Source organism: Camelus dromedarius, chromosome 31, assembly GCF_036321535.1.
Source record: "Camelus dromedarius isolate mCamDro1 chromosome 31, mCamDro1.pat, whole genome shotgun sequence".
NCBI classification, from domain to species: Eukaryota; Metazoa; Chordata; class Mammalia; order Artiodactyla; family Camelidae; genus Camelus; species Camelus dromedarius.
Window position 1 is genome coordinate 23501792 of NC_087466.1, and position 19285 is coordinate 23521076.

The 19285-nt window shown below is 54.4% G+C and overlaps 1 protein-coding gene across 14 annotated transcripts in view; it reads right to left on the reverse strand.

Annotated features, from left to right (window-relative positions):
- The window catches only part of RIMBP2 (RIMS binding protein 2), a 236167-nt gene that overhangs the window by 54946 nt on the left and 161936 nt on the right, over positions 1–19285 (reverse strand). For 6 of the 14 annotated variants that reach the window (XM_064481322.1, XM_064481320.1, XM_064481314.1 and 3 more), the window contains one exon: positions 5595–5699. In XM_064481322.1, coding sequence (XP_064337392.1) covers positions 5595–5696 — 102 coding nt within the window. In that variant the 5' untranslated portion in view covers positions 5697–5699. Of the gene's footprint in view, positions 1–5594; positions 5700–13385; positions 13445–18010; positions 18182–19285 lie in introns of those variants that run through there. The other 8 variants (XM_064481317.1, XM_064481319.1, XM_064481318.1 and 5 more) reach the window with 5 other exon arrangements.

The window sequence follows — 19285 nt, forward strand, 5'->3', positions numbered from 1 at the left end:
CTGGGCCCTGGATCCAGCCACATTTGAAGCCAGATTTTCAGCTGAATGTGCAACTAAAATTCTCTTTTTGTGTTTTTTGGTCACTTAAAACCAAGAGTCCTAATGAGCACAACCATCAACTGCTGAAGACGCAACACCCCCCATTGTAAAGCTGGAGACACCAAAGTTCACTGAGAGTGGAGGGCGTCAGAAGACGGAGGAGAAGGCCCGCAGCGCGTCGCCGTGCCGATGCGTCCTGTGCGCCCGGGCTCCCTGGTCTCACAAACACGCCCCGGGAAGCGGGAAGCGAAAAAACACTCAGTGTTAACAAGGATGCTCTCCTGATGCTGCAGGGCAGCTGCCTCTCAAAACACCGACCTCCTATACAGAGTCCATGCATTAAACTGAGATTTGCATGGAAAACTCTCATTTCCAGAGGAACGTTTTCTCTAGGTGCCTGGAGAACAATCGGGAGCGTAATCAACATCCTAAGTAAGCCAGTGAGAGCTGTCTTAGCAGCTTCCACATCTCACATGCAAACGTCCATGTGTTGGACGGAAGAAAGGAAGAGCTTGGCTTCCTCGGCACAGACGCAAAGTGAAAAGCAGCCTGAGTTTGCCATAGAGTTCATTCATATGCATTTCATTCGCACGTATTTCCAATGAGGCTTTTAAGAGCTGGGACATGAATAGAACCCAGCAAATTAATTAGCCCATTCTTGAATTCAGCTCAGTCTTCAAATGCTCGAAATCATTCCTTTCAAAGCAAAACCCACAGGAGCGACAATAAATCACAAAATAGGGGGGAGAGGGGCGGCAAAGAGCCAGAGAACACACAGGGATTATATAAATAACCCTGCGACTGAGCCGCTCAAGTCAAAGATAGTTCTCCACTGGCAGCGTGAAGAACCAAGAACTCCACTGTGGGCTGTGATAACACGGCCAGGCTGGCCGTGACAAGCTGGGATCTGGCTCCGCGTGAAAAATCAGGAGCTCGTTTTCGCTGGCTACTTGCAAGCTGGGCCATCTGGGCACTCAGGATAGCTGGTTAAAATTAACAGTTCAAATTGGCAGCCCCGAATTCTCGCAGAATCTAAGCAACAGCTCTTGCGAGGCTCATTTCGGGAGCCGCTGCCAATGCGTGGGGAAGCTGAGACCTTCACTTAGACACGGTTTCCTACAGTGAAACTTGAGAGGGACCGCGACTCCTGCCGTCAGAAGGAGGAGACTGTCCCCCAGGGGCTGGAGGTCCAGGGGGCCGACATGGCAGCAAACACACTGTTTGCGCGGGTCAGCGCCGTGCAGAGGGGGCAGTCGATTCCCTGTTGCCAGTGCTCTGGACATTCAGCTCAGGCAGACGGGGCACTTCAAAATGAGCCACCCAAGCACCTTGGTGACGGGGTTGGGACAATGGGCGCTGGTTCAAATGGAGTAGAGCAACAGTCATTCGTGGGTGTTGTTAATATTAGCTTTGCAGAAAAGTGAGTGAGATTCGCGGAGCTGGACTGAGCACTGTGTGCAGATTCTCACACCAGGGTCCCTGAGGTCCGCAGAGCTGAGGGAGCCGTGAACGTGGGCCAGGACTCCAGGAGTGCGTTACAGGGGCAACCAAGACACTGAATGAACCAGAGGGCCAGCCCGTGATCTCCCTGCCATCCACGCACGACAGCTAAACCCAACACCCCCAAGGGGAGCACTTCAAACGGAGGCAAAGCATTTTTATGAACTGCAGGGTGAGTCCAAATTCTCTCAGCATCGCATGTGTCAGGAATGCCCTTAAAACTGGGAGCAGTCGTTCCCCACATGGGAGAGGAATTTTAAACACCAGTGACGTCGGTCAGGTCTGCAGGTGAATTTTAAATATGGGAAAACCCTTCTGCTCATACATCTGGGTTATTATAGCTGCTACTCATAGTAAGTCAAGGACGCCCTCTGCACAGGATGCTGGGAAGGGGAAGCAACCAGAGCCTCTGGACCCCGGTCACCATTTACCCAGGGAGACATCAGGGTTCTGGAGCCCAGCCCTCAGGGGCCCAGGAGTATGCTCTCTAACCCCAGGCCTCCAAGTATTGGAAAATGTGGCAAAAATCCACCTACATCTCAGGGGAAAATATACCCCTGGCTTCCCTACACACAAGCTGTACATCACGAAAAGGAGTATTAGGGGGTCCAGGAAACAGAGGCTCCTGGTGTAAAAGGAAGTCAGGAATTCCCAGGGCGGTGAACGGAATCTCCAGGCCCAGCTCCACTTCGCCCTCAGGAGCATCCAGCCCGAACTCCAGGCACGAGGCTCCAGGGCAATGAAATTAACGCCTCCCTGGGAGGGTATGGGCATCCTGGGAGGGGTTTTACAGCTTTGGCAGAAAGTCTGGGAAGAAGGAGGTGATGGGTGCACAGAGAACAGACCAAACACACAGAAAGAGGCGGTCACCTCCGGGGAAAAAGAGAGGCTGCACAAACAGAGAGCCAGGCACGACACGTGATGAGTGGGCCTGCGGAGGCTGGACCAGAATTCAACTTGGGACGTCACGCTTGAGATCATCCCAGTGGGATGTCTCAGGGAAGGCTGGATAGAAGAAGTGGGGTTCAGAGGCAGACTCTGACTTGGAGATCTAAGTCTGGGAGCTGGCGCCCAGGTGGCACCTAAACCCATGGGACCAGAGACCACAGAGGGGACAGGTGCAGATCAAGAAGAGGTGTGGTTTGTGGACGAGGCTTGGGGAGCACCTAGGATGTTAAGGGGGTAGAGTGGTGGAAGGAGGAAAACTGAAAGAGGGTGGGGTCCTGGAAGCCTGGAGGATGGGGAGACTGACCACCTCAAACTGTGCTGCTGGGTCCGAGAGGATGAGGGCAGGGCACTGACCACTGAGAACAAAGTCCACACACAGGTGACTTAACAAGAACCACGGCCCTGGTGAGACGGAGGCAGGGTCCCACTGGAGCAGGCTAAGAGGTAAAGCAAGTTGTAGTCCGAGGGAACAGGCTGCTCCTTAGAGAGATCGCACCCTGCTGTCTCATGAGAATCAAACTGGAGCTCAGAGAGCTCTGGTGACTTTTATCGTGGTAGGGGGACCAGGGCCTGACTTTGTCCTCCCATCGCAGGACACGAGCACTTGCACACCGGTGTCTGCTGCTCACTTAGACGCCTTCACGCCCTTATTCACTCAGTCTCACTCTGGAGGGCCGTGGTCTCCTCCTGCCCAGCACACGTTCCCAGTCTCCTGAACAACGGCTGAGTGGCCGACACAGGGGTGGTAGCCAGCCAACACTTGCTGAGTGCGTGTGTGCGTGTGTGTGAGTGAGTCAGTGTGAGCGCGTGAGTGCACGACTGTGTGAGTGTGCATGAGTGAGCGAGCGATCCCAACAGCAAGTGCAGCCCGGAGGCTGTCCCTGCTAGGAATCAGACGGAGACATGAACCCTGGAAAGAACTCAGCAACCCCGCTCCACTCAAGGCTCAAACTTCCTAACACTTTGTAAAGGAACCAGACCTCTGAGAAGCCATGCAATGGGCACACGTGCACTTCGTCAGCTTCCTCCCTCTGCTCCCCACCGATGAAGCATCAATGTGTCCGAACAGACTCTCAGACACAGGAACAAGCTGACGGTTACCGGGGAGGGAAAGGGCGGGAAGGGATAAACTGGGAGTTGAGATTTGCAGGTACTGACTACTGTCTATAAAACAGACAAACAACAAGTTCATGCTGCAGAGCACAGGCAACTGTACTCAGTATCTTGCAGTAACTTGTGGTGGAAAAGAACATGAAAAGGAATACATGCATGTTCACGTATGACTGAAGCACTGTGCCGTGCCCCAGAAATGGACACACTGGAAACTGACCAGACTTCAATAATGGTAATACATATACAAAAAACAAACAGGGACAAGGCTGAATCCAGGGGGAAAGGAGCAGAGGACGCCGGATGAGGCCCAGGAGGCACTGCAGGAGCTGAAGAACGGACTCGGCTCTGGAGCACTTTCCTCAGCGTCAGAACTTAGGAAGTAAAACCCTGCCTCGGAGGATGCTCTGCTGAGAAAAACGACCGGTCACCCTTGCTGGACGATGTTTGTACTTCTGCTGGCTTTTTATCTGGCCTGGATGCTCCCAGCCTGGGGACGGGGCTTCCGGGGGTGCAGGTACCAGGCAGGCGTCTCCCGGGCGCCGGAAGGCCCCCCTCGCCCTGCATGGCGGGAGCAGATAAGAGTAATGCCGCTGTCTGCATCCTGGCAATATCCTTTCTGGATAGCAGCTAATGAAATACTGCCTCTCAGCGTGCCAGCCAACTTCTCATGACGGGTGACGAGGGCTGTGGCAGTTGCACTGCGCCGGCCCAGTGAAACCTAGCCCTAATATGAGGTCGCCGTAAATGATCAGAGAAACAGCCTCAGGAGTTACTGGCCTGATGCTGCCCGCTCTGCCAATAAACTCGGGAGGAGAAAAGCCCCTCTGATGGATCCCTATCACCAGCCAGGCGGGGCAATGTCCTGTCCTTTATTTGAGATCACAGACCTGGAGGGCCCCTCCCCCCGCCCCCCGTGGAGGAGAAAGTGACTGCAGCCCCTCCCAGCCTGAGCAGGTGCGGGGGCTGGGACCAGCACCTGCGCCAACGGTCAGGCTGCGCTCTGGCTGGAGGAGGGCTGGCTGCCCTCCTGTGAGTGGGGGGCACCGGGCTTCGGGAAGGAAATGTATAGGATGGGCGCTACACACAAAGACCTCGAGCCCCTGGCCATAAAGACGAAAGCTTCATACCTATTTGGAGAGAAGCAGGAGGACCAAGGCTGAAGGCTACGAACGGGGCCGGGTTAACTTTCTTATCACAGGTGCCGTGGGGACGCGCCTTCTGAGCTGCCTGGTCCCCTCCGCCCCTCCTCCCCTCCGGTTTCTGCTCTTTCTTCGCCCTCCCCTCTTTTCTCGCCTTTTCTCTCTCTCTCTCTCTCATCCTCTGTTCAAGAGCTCAGGCTATACTTATTGCCCTAAAACTCGATTTGCTCATTTAATAGCACACCATGCAAATCTCCCCGAGGTAGCAGATGGAAACCCGAACTATCCGTTCTAATACTGTCGTGCTGGTTGTGCTGGCCTGGGGCATGATGCACCACAGCTGACACAGCCACACCCTCGATGGGCATCCGACTGAGCCCCACTGCCGAGCCCCACACAGCAGCACAAACAAAACAAAACAAACACCAGCCTTTTGAACCGGCCCCTGTGTTTCTCACAGGGCGTATTCACAGAATGGAAGGTCACAGGGTCCGCATACACCTGGATTTTAATTCTGATGCTGTCGGGTTGCTGGCCCCCAAAGCTGAAGTGAGTCACATCCCTGTCAGCAACCCCAGGCCTGTCGTTTTCCCTGCAGTCTCGCCAGCACCAACTGTTAGAGCTTTTCGTTTGATTTTGCAGTTTGGAACCTGAACACGTGTCAACTTAGGGTCAACTAGAGACACGGGGCGGCACCCGTGACTCAGAATCCTCCCACGCCAGGAACGGGAAGGGGACGCTCTCAAGCCTGCAAAAGAGGGCTCGGGGGAGCAACTAGCCGGCTCCCACCTCTGGTCCCCTGCCCGCTGCCGGCCTCCCTCCAGCCCCAGCCCAGGCCCAGGCCCACCAGCTCACCTTCTGCAGAAGGTCGATCTCCTGCTGCTTGGCGCTGAGGACAGCCAAGGCTTGTTCATGCTCCAATTCCAGCTGCTGCCGCCGTTCCGCAGCCTCTCGCATGTGCTGTGGGGGGGACAGGTGGGTCAGCCTGGTGCCCCGCAAGGAGCGGTATCCCGGGTCCCCGCGGCCAGCTCCCCGCTCTGACTCACCACCCACCTTCCCGGCTCCTCCCAGGGGCTGCAGGGAGAGCCGGAGAAACCCTCCCACCCACAAGCCTTTCTCCCTCAGTTTTCACTTTTTATATTTTACATGCCAGGAGCACGTGAGCACAACTGGGTCTCCTGCAGAGATGAATTCCTCTTCTTCCTGTTTTGAAAACTGCTCTCCTCTTTCTGTTCTCCCCCAGGTCTTCTGCAAGTACCAGCCAAGATTCACAGATCTTTCCCTGCACAGGGGTATCGTTCCGAGCTTTTCACCACCACGTAAGTAATGTCATCCTCGCAATCATCATAGGAGGGAGATGCTGTAGCCAGCCCCATTCTACAGATGGGAAAACTGACGCAGTTTTCCTTGTTTGTCCCACATGGTAAGCGGCCATCTGGGATTCAAATCTAAGTCCCCAGTGGAGCCTTTGAATCTCGGGCTTCGGTCCTGTCTGCTGACTCACGTGAAGAACAGTGCTCAGCCCTGTGGGTCCAAATGACTCCTCAACTGGTCCCTCCCAAAAGGTCCCACCAAAGCAGGGAGGCCCAGGGCTGGACCCTTCCTCTAACTCCAGCATCTTCTCCTCATCTCTGATGACTTCTCACCTACCCAAAGTCACTCTCCAGGAGAACCCACCAATGAGCATCAGAGGACAGCCGGGACCACCACAGCCCTGTCGTGACCCTGTGAGCCCCCGAGGCGAGGAAACATGAGAAAGGACACCACACAGAAAAAGGTGCGCGTGGGGCGGACTTCCACCACCTGGAGCGCTTCATGGAGAACCAGGAACACGACATTTGGATTTATCTTTCTCCCTCCCTCCCTTCCTCTTTCTTTTCTGTAACAAGATACATGCCCAATGTGACTTAGTGATCAACATTTTATAATCGTGATCTTTCACATCAAAGTCCAGATTTCTTCAAAAAAAGAGAAGGCGTGTCCCACTGGAGGGGCTGGCAGAGGCGGAGTCACAAGCACACGCCTCCAGTTTACCGCAGTCCCCACCGTGGACCCAGCCCCTCCTTCACGGGACCCGTAAAGATAGGAGGCACCTTGCCATGCCAGGGAGGGGCCCTAGCACACCTTCCTCCTTGGCCTCAATGTGTTGTTGATTTACTGTTATTATTTACTACTTTAAAATTTTATTATTTTCATCTCCAGATTGGGGAAGGGGGCACGGGGAGATAAGGGAGGAGGGTAGGGAGGTAAATTCTATTCTTTTCACCATTTTTCTCAAGTCCACTCCACCCTCTGGCACCAGAAGTTCCTTCCTTCTGGGAGAGATTTGGAGCTGAACAATTTCAACTGCGGACGAGGAAGCTCTCGGTAATCAGGTCACAGATTTCTGCGACTTGTCTGCATTGAAAAAGTGAAGTTTTCCTGCCGTCCCACGCTGCACACGTCATGTGTGCATTGACATCACGTGCTGGCCTCGCCTCCAGTCGTGAGCTGAACCACCACACAGTCCCCTCTACTGTCTGAGTTCTCTGGGAAGCTGCAGGTACCCTGCCCCAAAAGCAGACACATGCTGGTTTCCCTGTTGCTATGGAAACACTCACCAGAACCCGGAATCCTGGGAAGACAGACCCCTCTCCCTCAAAGCACGAACAAAATCCCACGACATGTGGAAATGGGTGTGTCTGTCAGTCACTGTAACTTGCCCAAGTTGGGGCAGGAATGGGTCATTCGTGTCTGTCTGTGGGCTAGACAGACGACAGAAACAGCCCCCACACACCCGCCTGCACCCTCGCCAGCGTCCAGCCTTCCTGGCCTGAGCGGGTCTCGCCATCCCAGGCGGGAGAGGGGTTCTCTGTTGCTGCAGCCCCCGCACCTCCAAGGGCCAGTCCTGACCATGCTTCTCCTGGCCCTGCAGAGCTGTGATTCCCAATCTGGGTGCAGCAAATTTTTTTAATGGAGGCACTGGGGGATGAAACCCAGGACCTTGTGCACGCTAAGCATGTGCTCCGCCACTGAGCTACCCCCTCGCCACAGGTCTGGCAATTCCTAACAATCTCTTAGGACAGACCGGCCCCCCTGCCCACCATCAACCCACCGTGACTCCCAGGCCAGTGGCACAAGGCACAATGCCGGGACGCGCCACGAAGACAGCCAGCCACCAGCGCCTCGGAAGGTGTCACCAGCTCTCCAAGCGCTGAGTGGCTCTGGAAACTCTCACACAAACACTGCTCACCGACTCAGAGGGCATTACTTCTGTCGGTATCAGGCCTCATCTTACGAGCACCGGAGTTAAGTCATGTTGCTTGTTCCCCACCAACATTCATGGATTGTCGGAGGGCAGGTGGACCACCTGTGCAAGGCTTTTAGTTCCAGAGAGGGATCTGTTCCATTTCCTCGTCCATTTTCTCCTTCTTTATGTTTATTCATCCAACCAGTATTTACTGGGCGCCTACCACGTGCCAAGAACCTGGACACACAGAGCAGCAGGACTCGGCCTCCCTGAACGGAAGTCCTAACTGTGGGAGCAGGTGAGAAAGGGCGTGAGCGAGCCGGCAGGCCAGACCACAGCAGGTGGCAGCAGGGAGCTCCACTGGGCCACTCAAGCCGGCACGCAGCCACCTCCAGCTCACAGGACTGGCCGCCACTCCCCTCCCACCCCCTGACCCGACAATGAGGTGTCCGCCTGCCGCTGCCATGAACACTCACTCACTCACTCACTCGGCAATAATTACCAAGCGCCTGTCTCGTGCCCCTCACCACCCTGGGTTATGAAGGCGTTAGTGAGGAAACAAAAACAAACAAGCCCAACGCTCGGAGTTTACGTCCTAGGGGGAGAGCCAGACCGCAGCCGCGCGCGTTAAGTCATGCGTAGTGTGTGGGGTGGTCCTGAATGCCACGGAGAAAAATACAGCAGGGGGCTGGGGGATGGAGCTGTGGGTGCAGCAGAGGCCGGCTGGATCCAGTGAAGGAGCTGGAGCCCCACCAAGGAGACAGCACTGAAGCAGAGACCAGGGAGCTGCGGGTGGAAGGGTCTTCCAGGCCCCGGAACAGCATGGTGCCAGGATTCCTCCAATCCTCACCCAGAGGACGCACTGGGCCAGGTCGTCCACTGTGGGGCTGCGGGTGTGAGGCCAGCCCGGAGCGCCTGGGAAGCCTCCAGGGTGTTCCCTGCTCTAGACGCTGCTCACTGCTTCATATGACGTCCCTTAGGAACCAAAGACTGTGAGGGGGGCGCCTTTCTCCTCCATCACGTCAGGAAGGAACATCTTTCCAGAACACGCTGGACAGCTTCTACTGGTCAGAACCGGCCAGATACCCACATGAACCCATGAACCCCAACCCCTGGCAGCCAGCAGCCTGAGGGATCTCTGCACCCAGAAGGTGGGTCACGTTCTTTCTCTGTTCGGAACCCCTCAGTGACCCTCACCACCCGAGTAAAGCTGCAGTGATGAGGCTGCAAGTCCTGCCTCCTCCTTCCTCCCGACATCCCTCTACCACTGTCTGCCTGTCCCACTCTGCTCTCCACCCTGGGCTTTATCTTTCCAAAGGCCAGGCACCTCAGGGCCTTTGCACATGCTATTCCCTCTGCCAGTCACACCCTTCCCCCCAATACTGGAAGAGCTTGTTCTCTCAAATTCCAGACTTTGCTCAAATACCACCTTCTCAGTGAAGCCATAAGTAAAACTGTAACCTCTCCCCTCCTCAGCATCCTTATTCACCGCCTTGCTTTATTTTGGCCCAGAACACTTACCACCATCTAATATATTACACATTTCACTTGCCCACTGTCTGCCTTCCCACCCTAGAATGTAGACAGGCACCTGGTCTCCAGCTGTAGTCCCCTGAACAGGTCACTCAGTACAGAAGCCAAATCCTTAAAGCTGTCCTCTGTGATCTGCCCCCGGGACTCCTCGGAGCTCCGCTCTGACCATCTGGCCTCCTCGCTCAGTCTGCTTCAGCCACACTGGCCTCTCCCAGCTCCTGGAACTTCCTCAATATTCTCCAGCAGGTGCTTGCAGGGACAGTGATGGTGGAGATGTGTTTCCAGGAATTCAGGTCAGTTAAAGGTGGAGGGCAGTGATCAAGATTCAGACTGCCTGGGTTCAGGTGCCAGCCCTGCTGCCTCCCAGCTCTGCACCCTCGAGCTAATGACTTGACCTCTCTGTGCTTCATTTGCTTCTTCGGGGTTAATTATTCATCAGCATTATGATGAATTTGTAGAAGGCTAATTAACTAACAATTAACTAGATAACTAATGTTGATTAGTTAATTATGAATGAACACCTGCTTCGTAGGGGTGTTCTGAGTATTACATGAGTTAGAATAGTATCTGGCTTCAACTAAGTCTACCACCTTTTACTCTGAATACAAGAAAACCCCTCCCCATCGACCTTGTGCAGTGTCCTGTCACCCAGGACCTCGCAGTGCAGCATCAGGTAATGAAGCATTCTGTGACACAGCAGCCCGGGACGCACGCAGCAGCCCGGGACGCACGCAGCAGCCCGGGACGCCTCTTTAGCATAAACTCAAGGTGCGCAGGAGAGGCAGAACGTATCCAGTGACCAGCGACTCCACCGGCAAGGCGCTGAGTGGCTGGGCTGACGGCACTGGTAAGACGAGGTGATAAAGAACACTCGCTGCCACTTGTTAAGCACCGACCACGTGCCAGGCACTCTCCCAAACAACGCTGCGTGCTGCGGCCACCGTTTACACGGGCCACATGCTCAGGGAAGCCGAGTGGTTGCTTAAGTCCAAGTCCACACGTGACGCTGGAAGCCGCCCAGGAACGGCACACTGCAAAGCCAGCGTACGCCTAACCACGGACCCCCTCCTGGCCTGAGGCCCTTCTGCCCGACCACCCTCACCGTGACACCCACCAGGGCAGATCAGGACCCTCAGGCTCCCCAGCAGCCAACCTGGTTTGGAGGAAAGACTATGCAGCTGCTTAACTGCACTATTGTTCGGGCTGATTTTTGTGCTTCTGTTCATTTTGGAAGTGGTCACTGCCCGCGCAGCCTGGCTCATCTTTATTTCGCTTTGGGAAGGAAGTCATCAGGGGAAGGAGGAAACCACTTTCCATACAAGGATTCATCAGACACGTTAACTGAACATGGCACTTGCTCCAGGCGTGCTCCCACAGGCCTTGGGGGTCACTGGAGGACAGAGGGACAACGAGCGCCTGAGTGGGGTCCTTGCTTAGAGGCGAAAGGGGGACGGGGGCTTGTTGATCAGAGAGATGGAAACAGCTGTTACAGCTTTCAGGCTGATGAACCAAGTCAATATAAAGGGGTTGTCAGAAAAGCAAAAACGACGGGTAAAAACATACGCCCTCTGGGGGACATCGTATTTCAGGTTAATTACGATGACCGTGGCAGCTGTGGGGACAAGATTAGCTGCGAACTTTCTGTTGATTCAGTGCATCGCCCACATCTTACCTGCCCCTTCAAGGCCACCTCCCCTCCAGCTGCGGCCCGTTTATCTGCTTCACTGCTCAGCAGACTGCTTACGGGGATGTCTGCACGACCTCACTGTCTGCACGACCTCCCAGCTCCTTCATCCGGGTGTCCCTCCTACCACTCCTGCCGAGACGACCAGGCCAGCGGGCACTTCTCTGGCCTGGGGACCCAACCTCTCAGCAGCACGTGACATGAGGGGCCACCTCCTCCTGAAACACCTTCCGCTTCCGTTTGTTTTCTTTAAATAGAGCACTGAGGACGGAACCCAGGACCTCGCACGTGCCAGGCACGTGCTCCTCCACCGAGCTCCAGCCTCCCTGCTCCACATCACGGTTGAACAGCCATGTATGAACCATGCTCCCAAATGAAATCTTTGCTTCTGCCCTCACGCCCAGCGGCCCACCCATCATCTCCACTTGGATGTGCCAGAGGAAGCTCAACTTCAGCCTGTCCAAAACAGAGTTTTTGACTTTCCCTCTCCAACCACTTCCTTCCCCAGGCTGCTCCATCTCGGCAATGACCCCCCATCCACTCAGTTCCTGGAGCCAAAAAGCCGGGAGTCTCTCCTCACCCCCTTCCCTCCTTGTTCAACATTCAAGTCCTGAGAAAATCATCCATTTGCACCAAAATCTTTCCCGAATTGGCCCCTTTCTCCGTCTCCACTGCCACCACCCCCTCCACTGCCACCACCCCCAGGCCAGCCGCCGTCACCTCCCTGGGGCCATCACCAGACTTATCGTTGGTCTTCCTGCTGTCAGTCCTCCATAGGGACAGGTCCCCCACGCGGCCAGGGAGCTCCCTCCAGAACATGGCCACCCATGATGGCTGATTTGGTGCCTGGGCTAAGGGAGGCCCAGGGACCCGGGAAAGCATGATTTATGGTGTGTCGTGAAGGTGTTTCCAGAAGAGATCAGCATTTGAATTGGTGAGCCAGTAACAGCGGCAGTCCTCACCCACGCAGGAGGGCACCATCCCACCTGCTGTGGGCCCGAGTAGAACGAGAAGACGGAGGAAGGAGGAATTCAGTCTGACCTAGGACACCCATCTTCTCCTGCCCTTGGACACTGGCCTCTTGGGCTTTGGGGCTCAGAGTGGGGCTTACACCATCAGCCTGCAAATTCTCAGGACTTTGAACTTGAACCGAATTACACCACCAGCTTTCCTGGGATTCCGGCTTGCAGATGGCAGGTAGACCGTGGGACTTGTCAGCTTCTGTAATGTGTACACCACTTCCTGGAACAAATCTCTATGTCTGTGTATCTCTCGACTATATCCGGTTGGTTCTATTCCTCTGGAGGACCCTGTCCAATACACTGTCCTCTGCTTAAAGCACTCAGTGGCTGCCAATTGCCCTCGGAACAAAATCTCAGCTCTTTGCCACAGCTGATGGGTTCCTCCATGATGGGGCCCACTTCTCTGCCTGATCTCTTACTGCCCCGCCCCCACTATGTTGCAGCCACACTGGCCTCTGACCAGCCCCACTCTTACACCAAGCTCGTCGCACCGCCCCGCCCCACGTCTTAGCATATGCCATTCCACTGCCTGGGACGCTGGTCCCTGGCCTGTCGCAGCATCTGTCCCTGCCGGAGGTTATCTCGATTATTTATGTGTTTACCTATTTTATGTCTTCCCTCCTCCCCACTTACCTGTGAGGTCCATTAGACTAGAGAACTCACCTCCACCTGCTGACACAACCCAGGGCCTCGAACAGCCTCTGGCACGTAGTACGACGGAGTAAATGATCGCAGTGAGGCCGCTTATCCAGAGCCCCCTCCCCGACTCGGCCCCCCCCCCCGCCGCGTGCCCCCATCACCTGTGGGACCTATTACTACACTGTGTGTAACACCCGCATCATCGTCATCATTACGTGCGCTGTTACTATTATTCTGCACATAATACACGCATTATTACCACATACGCATTGCTATCATCGTTCTGCGTATAATAATAACTGCAACAGGCTTGTACTGTGCTGATTAATTTTGTGTAATTCTCACTTTCTCAGCCGGGCTGTAAGTGCCTCTTGCAGTAGAAGCCTAACTCACATTTGCCAAATGGAATTCAACCAGCGATGATGGAAGACCCCCGCGGTGGCTGTCAGGAAACCAGACTTCTGCATTTGGGGGAGACCAGAGGAGACAGAACCCTCACCACCTGGGATGCCACGTCTTAACCACACGTAGAGGCAGACCTGTGACGCAGACCTGTCGGCTGGCTCTGGAGGCGCACCACGCTGGTCGGGTGTGCCCCACACGTCTTCACACGCTCCCTTGACGACTGATACAAAGAAGAGTTAAATGGACGGTGAAAAAAACATTTAAACCAAAACTAGGAGAAAGGCTGGCTTTGCAGCTGACATCTGTGGAGCTAGGGAGACGGTGGGGCTGGGAATGGAACATCAGTGAGCGCTACGAACCACCCAGACAGAGACGCAGGCGAGCCCCGAACCTTACAAGCAGACTAAACGCCCTCGCGGGTCCCGGCCTGAGGAGGCGCTACTGATTCGCCCTGGACAGCGGTGACTTCCCACACAGGGCCAGCAGAGACGTCTACGGTGAACACCACAGTGCTGCAAGGCTAATGTTTCTGAGATGTTAATATTTCTCTCTGTCACTACCATCTACGCTTCTCCTCCATTTCTTTCCCATTTCCCATCTAGATGGCCAGGCCTCTCTGCTCACCACCTCAGGGAGGATGGACAGGGTGAGGGACAGAAAAAAGGGCTCTCCGGGACTCTGGCGCACAGACTCGATTCCTCTGAGGACATGAGAGGAAAGTATGCTGACGGACGACCTGTGGGAACTGAGGCCGGGGCTTCCCTCCCAACCTGCAGAGAAACACCGCTTCGTCAGAGGTCAACAAACTGAGAAGCACTTGTGTGTACAGACACTGGTGGGTTCTGGAGAGCGGGCTTTGGCTCTGCTTTCCGGAAAGTTCCAGAGAGGTGAGACCCTACAGAACTTAAGGCTGGCGGTGAGTCCAGAAAATGAACTTTGGCTCCCCCGGCAGAGATTCCCGCACCCCACGGGGCTAACCAGGAGTCCACGCGAGCTGGCACAGCTAAACTGCTCGATTCTTTAGCCCTTTAGTTAACTATACTTTATTGCATATTTGCATACTTTGTTGCAAATTTTTAAAAGAATTCTCATTACAGGAAAAAAAATCTGTAACTCTGTATGGCCACAGAAGTTAGACATTGTGGTGATCATTTTGCAACATACACAAATATCAAATCACGATGCTGTACACCTTGAAACTGATACAGTGCTGTATGTCAGTTATACCTCAACAAAAAATTCTCTGGTCTTACACTTTACAGTGATGTCATGAAACTTTAAACCTTGTCTCCAAAATGACGGAAACAACTGGCAGACTGTGGCTTGTATGTTTCTAAAGCATAAATGTAAACACTAAGCACTGGAGAGTGGGTGAGAATCTCAGCATATGCACGCGTGGGTGGGGGCAAGATGGACTCCCCCAGCACCTTGCTTTTAAGTAGCCCCCAACCCCAACTCCGGGGTAGCCGTGGTGCGCCTGTCAGCTGCCCTGCTGCTCTCAGATCTACTTCCCCCCTGTATCACAGTAACTACATTTGCCAGACTGCCCTGGCCCTGCTGCTCGGGGGTTAGCCAATAGGAGGCACCGGAGCGCAGGAAGACGAGAGAAGCAGTGCTCCTCCCCCGGTCCACTCCCGGTGTTGTCTCTGCAGGCGGCTCCCTCCCCTCTGGGCTCGCGCTCCTGCTGGACAGCCCTCAGCGCCTGGCCCTGGAACAACCCCCCCCCCCCCGCTGTCTCTGCAGCCGCACAGGTGGTATTTCCAGGTTGCTTACCTGACTCCGCAGCTCTTCCACCTCCCGTGTAACTGGTCCCCTGCGTTAAAGCCCCTCCACCTGAAAACACCTAGATTGCTCCCCGTCCTTCAGCTGAGTCTGGCCAAGAGCCGGAAGGAGAAGGACGCAGCCAAGCCCCAACCGACAGCATCTTTCCAGCACTCTTTCCAAAGGAGAGCCTGAGAGAGTTAAATAACTCTGGGGGGAAATGTCATATTTCTTTCACTTGAGTTTTCACACTTAGACTCAACTCTGCTTCATAGATTTACTGTGACAACTGGAAGAAAAAAAAAATGAAAACCCACTGAAACCTGAACTTTGCGGACACCCTGCAAAGCAGAAGTGAATCCGTCCAGGGAAATTCAGTCTGAGAATGGCTTCATTTACCTTATCCACAGTTTCACTGGTTTATTGTAATGTCCCTTAGTCAGTTCGCTTGAAAGATTTCTACCCCCCCCCCCCCAAAAAAAAGGTTTGTGCTTCTTTCCAACTATGAACGGCTGTTCCTCCCATTCTCAGCGCAGTTGGCCTTGGACTGACAGACACTGTAGTGAGTCTGCACTGTGTCCTCCCTGGGACGGTGGGGCACAGACACACAATCTCAGGGGGCTCTGAAGCCCATGCTTCTGTGCAGGAGGTGGAAGAAGTTCCAGGATGATGCTCCCTGGGCCCAGACCCCAGCCTTCTGTCTAGGAAACCTTCTTACCAAAACAGTAAAGGCTGGAAGTCCAGTGGGCCGAGGAATTTCTAAAAACTCAGAAGGATGCAAACATCCTTCCATTTCACTTCTGAGATACACCCACCAGCCGAATACCAAAAAACTTTAGAAACTGTACAAATGGAAGCAAACACATCCTCCTATCCCATTACGCACCCTCCATTCACAGGCACTGTAAAGATGCTCAAGAGTGGACTGGGGGATGGACAGACGGACGGACGGATGGACAGGAGACTCCGACAGCTACGCATCCCCACTCCCTCATGGGCCAGGCTTGCCAATCAGCTCCTCAGCGGGCCGCCCAGTGCCCGTGTTGGGCCAGCTTTCACATCCCAGGAGTGTTCAAGGTCACTTCTGCTTCCTTGACTGTGATTAGGATGTTGCCTCTTCCCTGAATGGCCTGAGTTCCCCCTGAATGTTCACGAATCCCCCTCTGCCCCAGACCCAACTCAAACTTCACCTTCTCCAATTTGTCCCAAACGCTCTTGTGCTACTGGTTTCCTTTTCCGCAGTGGACACCTGCTAATCTGCTCTGCCGGCAGCCATTGCCTGTTCAAACCATAGCAACATCCTGAATGACCTCAAGGACAGCACCCTTTCCCTTCAGCCTGACGTTCTGCAGGGAGTAACCCCAACCCCAGGCTGCAGGGTCTGCATGTGAGCTACACTCCTCCGGGTACAAGAGCCCAAAGCTCTCTTCCATGGGCGCTAAACTGGTGGGGGGTAAGCCAGGAGGCGCTGGCTGTCATCCCTGACACAGCTCGGTGAGAGCCTGCCTGGGAACTGGGCTGACGCAGAAGGAAGCGGAGATGAAAGACGAAGAGAGACTATTCTTGGTATCACCTCAGCACCCTGATGCAGCCCTGACTGAAGCCTAACCTCTCTCTCACATTTCCCACTTTATAAACCAATTATTTCCCTCTTTTCTTCCTTAAAACCGTCTGACATAGGTATGCATGAACTTTATCCCAAATGGTCCTCACGAAAATATTTTCAACAGCATCTATGACTGCCACAAACCCTACTGCATTCTGTAATGTCTCATATTGCACACGGAACCTGCATGATTTTTCAGTCTTGTTGCTCAAAATAAAGAGACAGCTAGTGATCATGACAGCTTTGGGATTCTTTCAGTTTGGGGGAAGAAGCAGTCAGAGAGCCAAGGGAGCTTTCCAAGAGTCAGACGACACCTTCTCAGCAGCAGCAGGAGTATAAACTGGGGGGCAGTGAGGTAGCACCAAGTGCCCCGCCCTCCCGGGCCAGGAACAAAGTCCTAAGCAAAGTCATGGTGGCACATTTCATTATTCAAGGAAATGCACTTCATCTTCAGGGTAGCCGTGTTGTGTGAAGGCTGACACCCATGAGTCCAGCATCGGAACCAACCAAGGGGGTTTCAGCGAAACTCTGGCTGGATGGCCAGCCCAGAGGATTGAAACAGAGGCCACACTTAAACGCAGACTGGAACTCAGCCACCCTGGGAAAGGGTTCAGATGGATGGACGGGTGAAGCGGGCAACCAGGAGCCTTCGTGGGAGCTCCTAATCCGGCTCTGGGGGCCACCGCAATGAGACCCTCGCTGGTGTGCACTGTTGATGGTACAACTGGTGGCCGTCTGTGTCCTTCTTGTTCCTATAAGCAGGATGTGCTGTCACGGTTCTCCCAGAGACCACTGCCCAAAGTACCCAGCCCCAGGCACCTACATCCTCATCTAAGCGTGTAACGTTCACTAAGTTCTGGAAGTGCGTTTGGCCAAGTATTCGACACATCTAACACATCAAATCTGCACAACAACTCTTGAGGCAGGAAATATTTTTCTCCCTGTTTACAGAGAAGGAAACCAAGGCCCAGAGAGGCTAAGTAACTTGCCCAAGGCTGCCCAGCTAGTCAACGATGAGGCCATATTTGAACCCAGGGAGCCAGCCCCCAGATCTGTGCTCGCCGTCCCTCCACGCTATCATCAGTCTGCTCTACAGGAGACTTCCCGTGGGACCCCGCGCATATCTGTGGGACGTGCTGATGCCCAGCAGACTTTGCAAGAACTGTCTTGCAGGGCCTTGGCGCCACTCCCAGCCCCTCCGGCGCTCGCAGGCCACTGAACACAAGCCGCCCTAGGCCACGTGACCAGCGCCAAGAGCCACCTGCACTTCCCCGGGGAGGCAAGTTACATCGTCACCAGCATAACTTCCACGAGTCATCACCATCCCGGCTGTCCCGGCAGCACCCAGGGCCACGGGTCCTCACAGACAGTCTGAAGCGCCCCGGCTCTCACCCCAAGACGAACTCCCGCCAAACTCCTAACATCTGGCTTCCGTCTCCTTTCACAGACATCGTTCGATTCAAGGGCACGTCCCCCGGGAACACTTCCCGTCTGAAAAGCCCTGGAGATGAGGCACCGCAGCAAACAGCGCCTGTCTGAAACGCTCCGCCTGCGGCAGGGCTTATTTTTAAAGCAGTGGTATTTATAGCCGGATGTCGGCATTAGCACAAGCGCTAAGTAGCCTACAAATGTCAAGGTGCCGCTTCCCCAGGAAAGCTCGGATGTTGCAGGGGCGGACGAGGGCGGAGCAACTGAGTCATCTCCTCAGCGTCAGATCAAAGGGGGCTCTGTTGTCTGCTTTGGGTCCTGCCCTGCCTGGGCCAAGAAGTGAAGGGAGAAAGTCATTTCCCGCAGCACGGTTAACAGAGGGGCTTTCAGTGCCACATTCACGGGATCTGGCTCGCGCGGTGGACCTAACGGACTGTTTCCGTGCCCACGATCTCCCTTCGCCAGACACCTGGTGAAGAGAACACAGCACTTACTGAGTTCGTGTCTTCAAAAACAAGAAAGGAGGCACTGAAAACTGTTTGTTCTCCCTGCCACATGACTGCTCATCTTGTCTGTGGAAGTCAGATTCATTCATTATGAGAACTGGCATGAAAAAGAGCCATGTGAGCTCTGGAAGCTGAAATCTATTTTTAGCCAAAATATCTTAGTTTCTCAAACTGGAAAAAAAATCAGGAAGGTAGGAACCCCTTTACAAAATCTTGGAGCTCTCCTGACTCCTGACTTGCCCTTAAGACACTGGGTAAGCCCTGCTCTTGCTCATCTGACCCCGATGGATTCTGAAAACACAGAGACAGCGGCGTTCAGAGTTACTAAGATCATCTTTCTGAAGCACAGTCTTCATCATGCCCCAGTGGTCCCCAACGGCCCGGGCTAGGGGTTAAGGCCAGTCAGGAGCAGGACACAGTCAGTCAGACCTGCACTCAAATGTCATTTCTTCCACTTACAAATGCCACAAAGGGGAAGTGCTGAACACTGAGTCTTCCCGGAGGAGGTGACAGATGAGTGGGTTTTTGCGGATGCACAGTTGGTTAGAAGAGGGAAGGGCAAAGCAAAGGCCCTGTGGCCAAAGGGATCGATGTGAAGTCAAGGGTGAAAAGGAAGGCCGGTGTGCCAGGAGTGTGGGGGGTGGATGCAGACTGTTGGAAGGGGAACCCAAGGGGGTCAGCAGGAGCCACATCACCAGGGCCTTGACGGAATGACATCACCCTCACTCTCAGA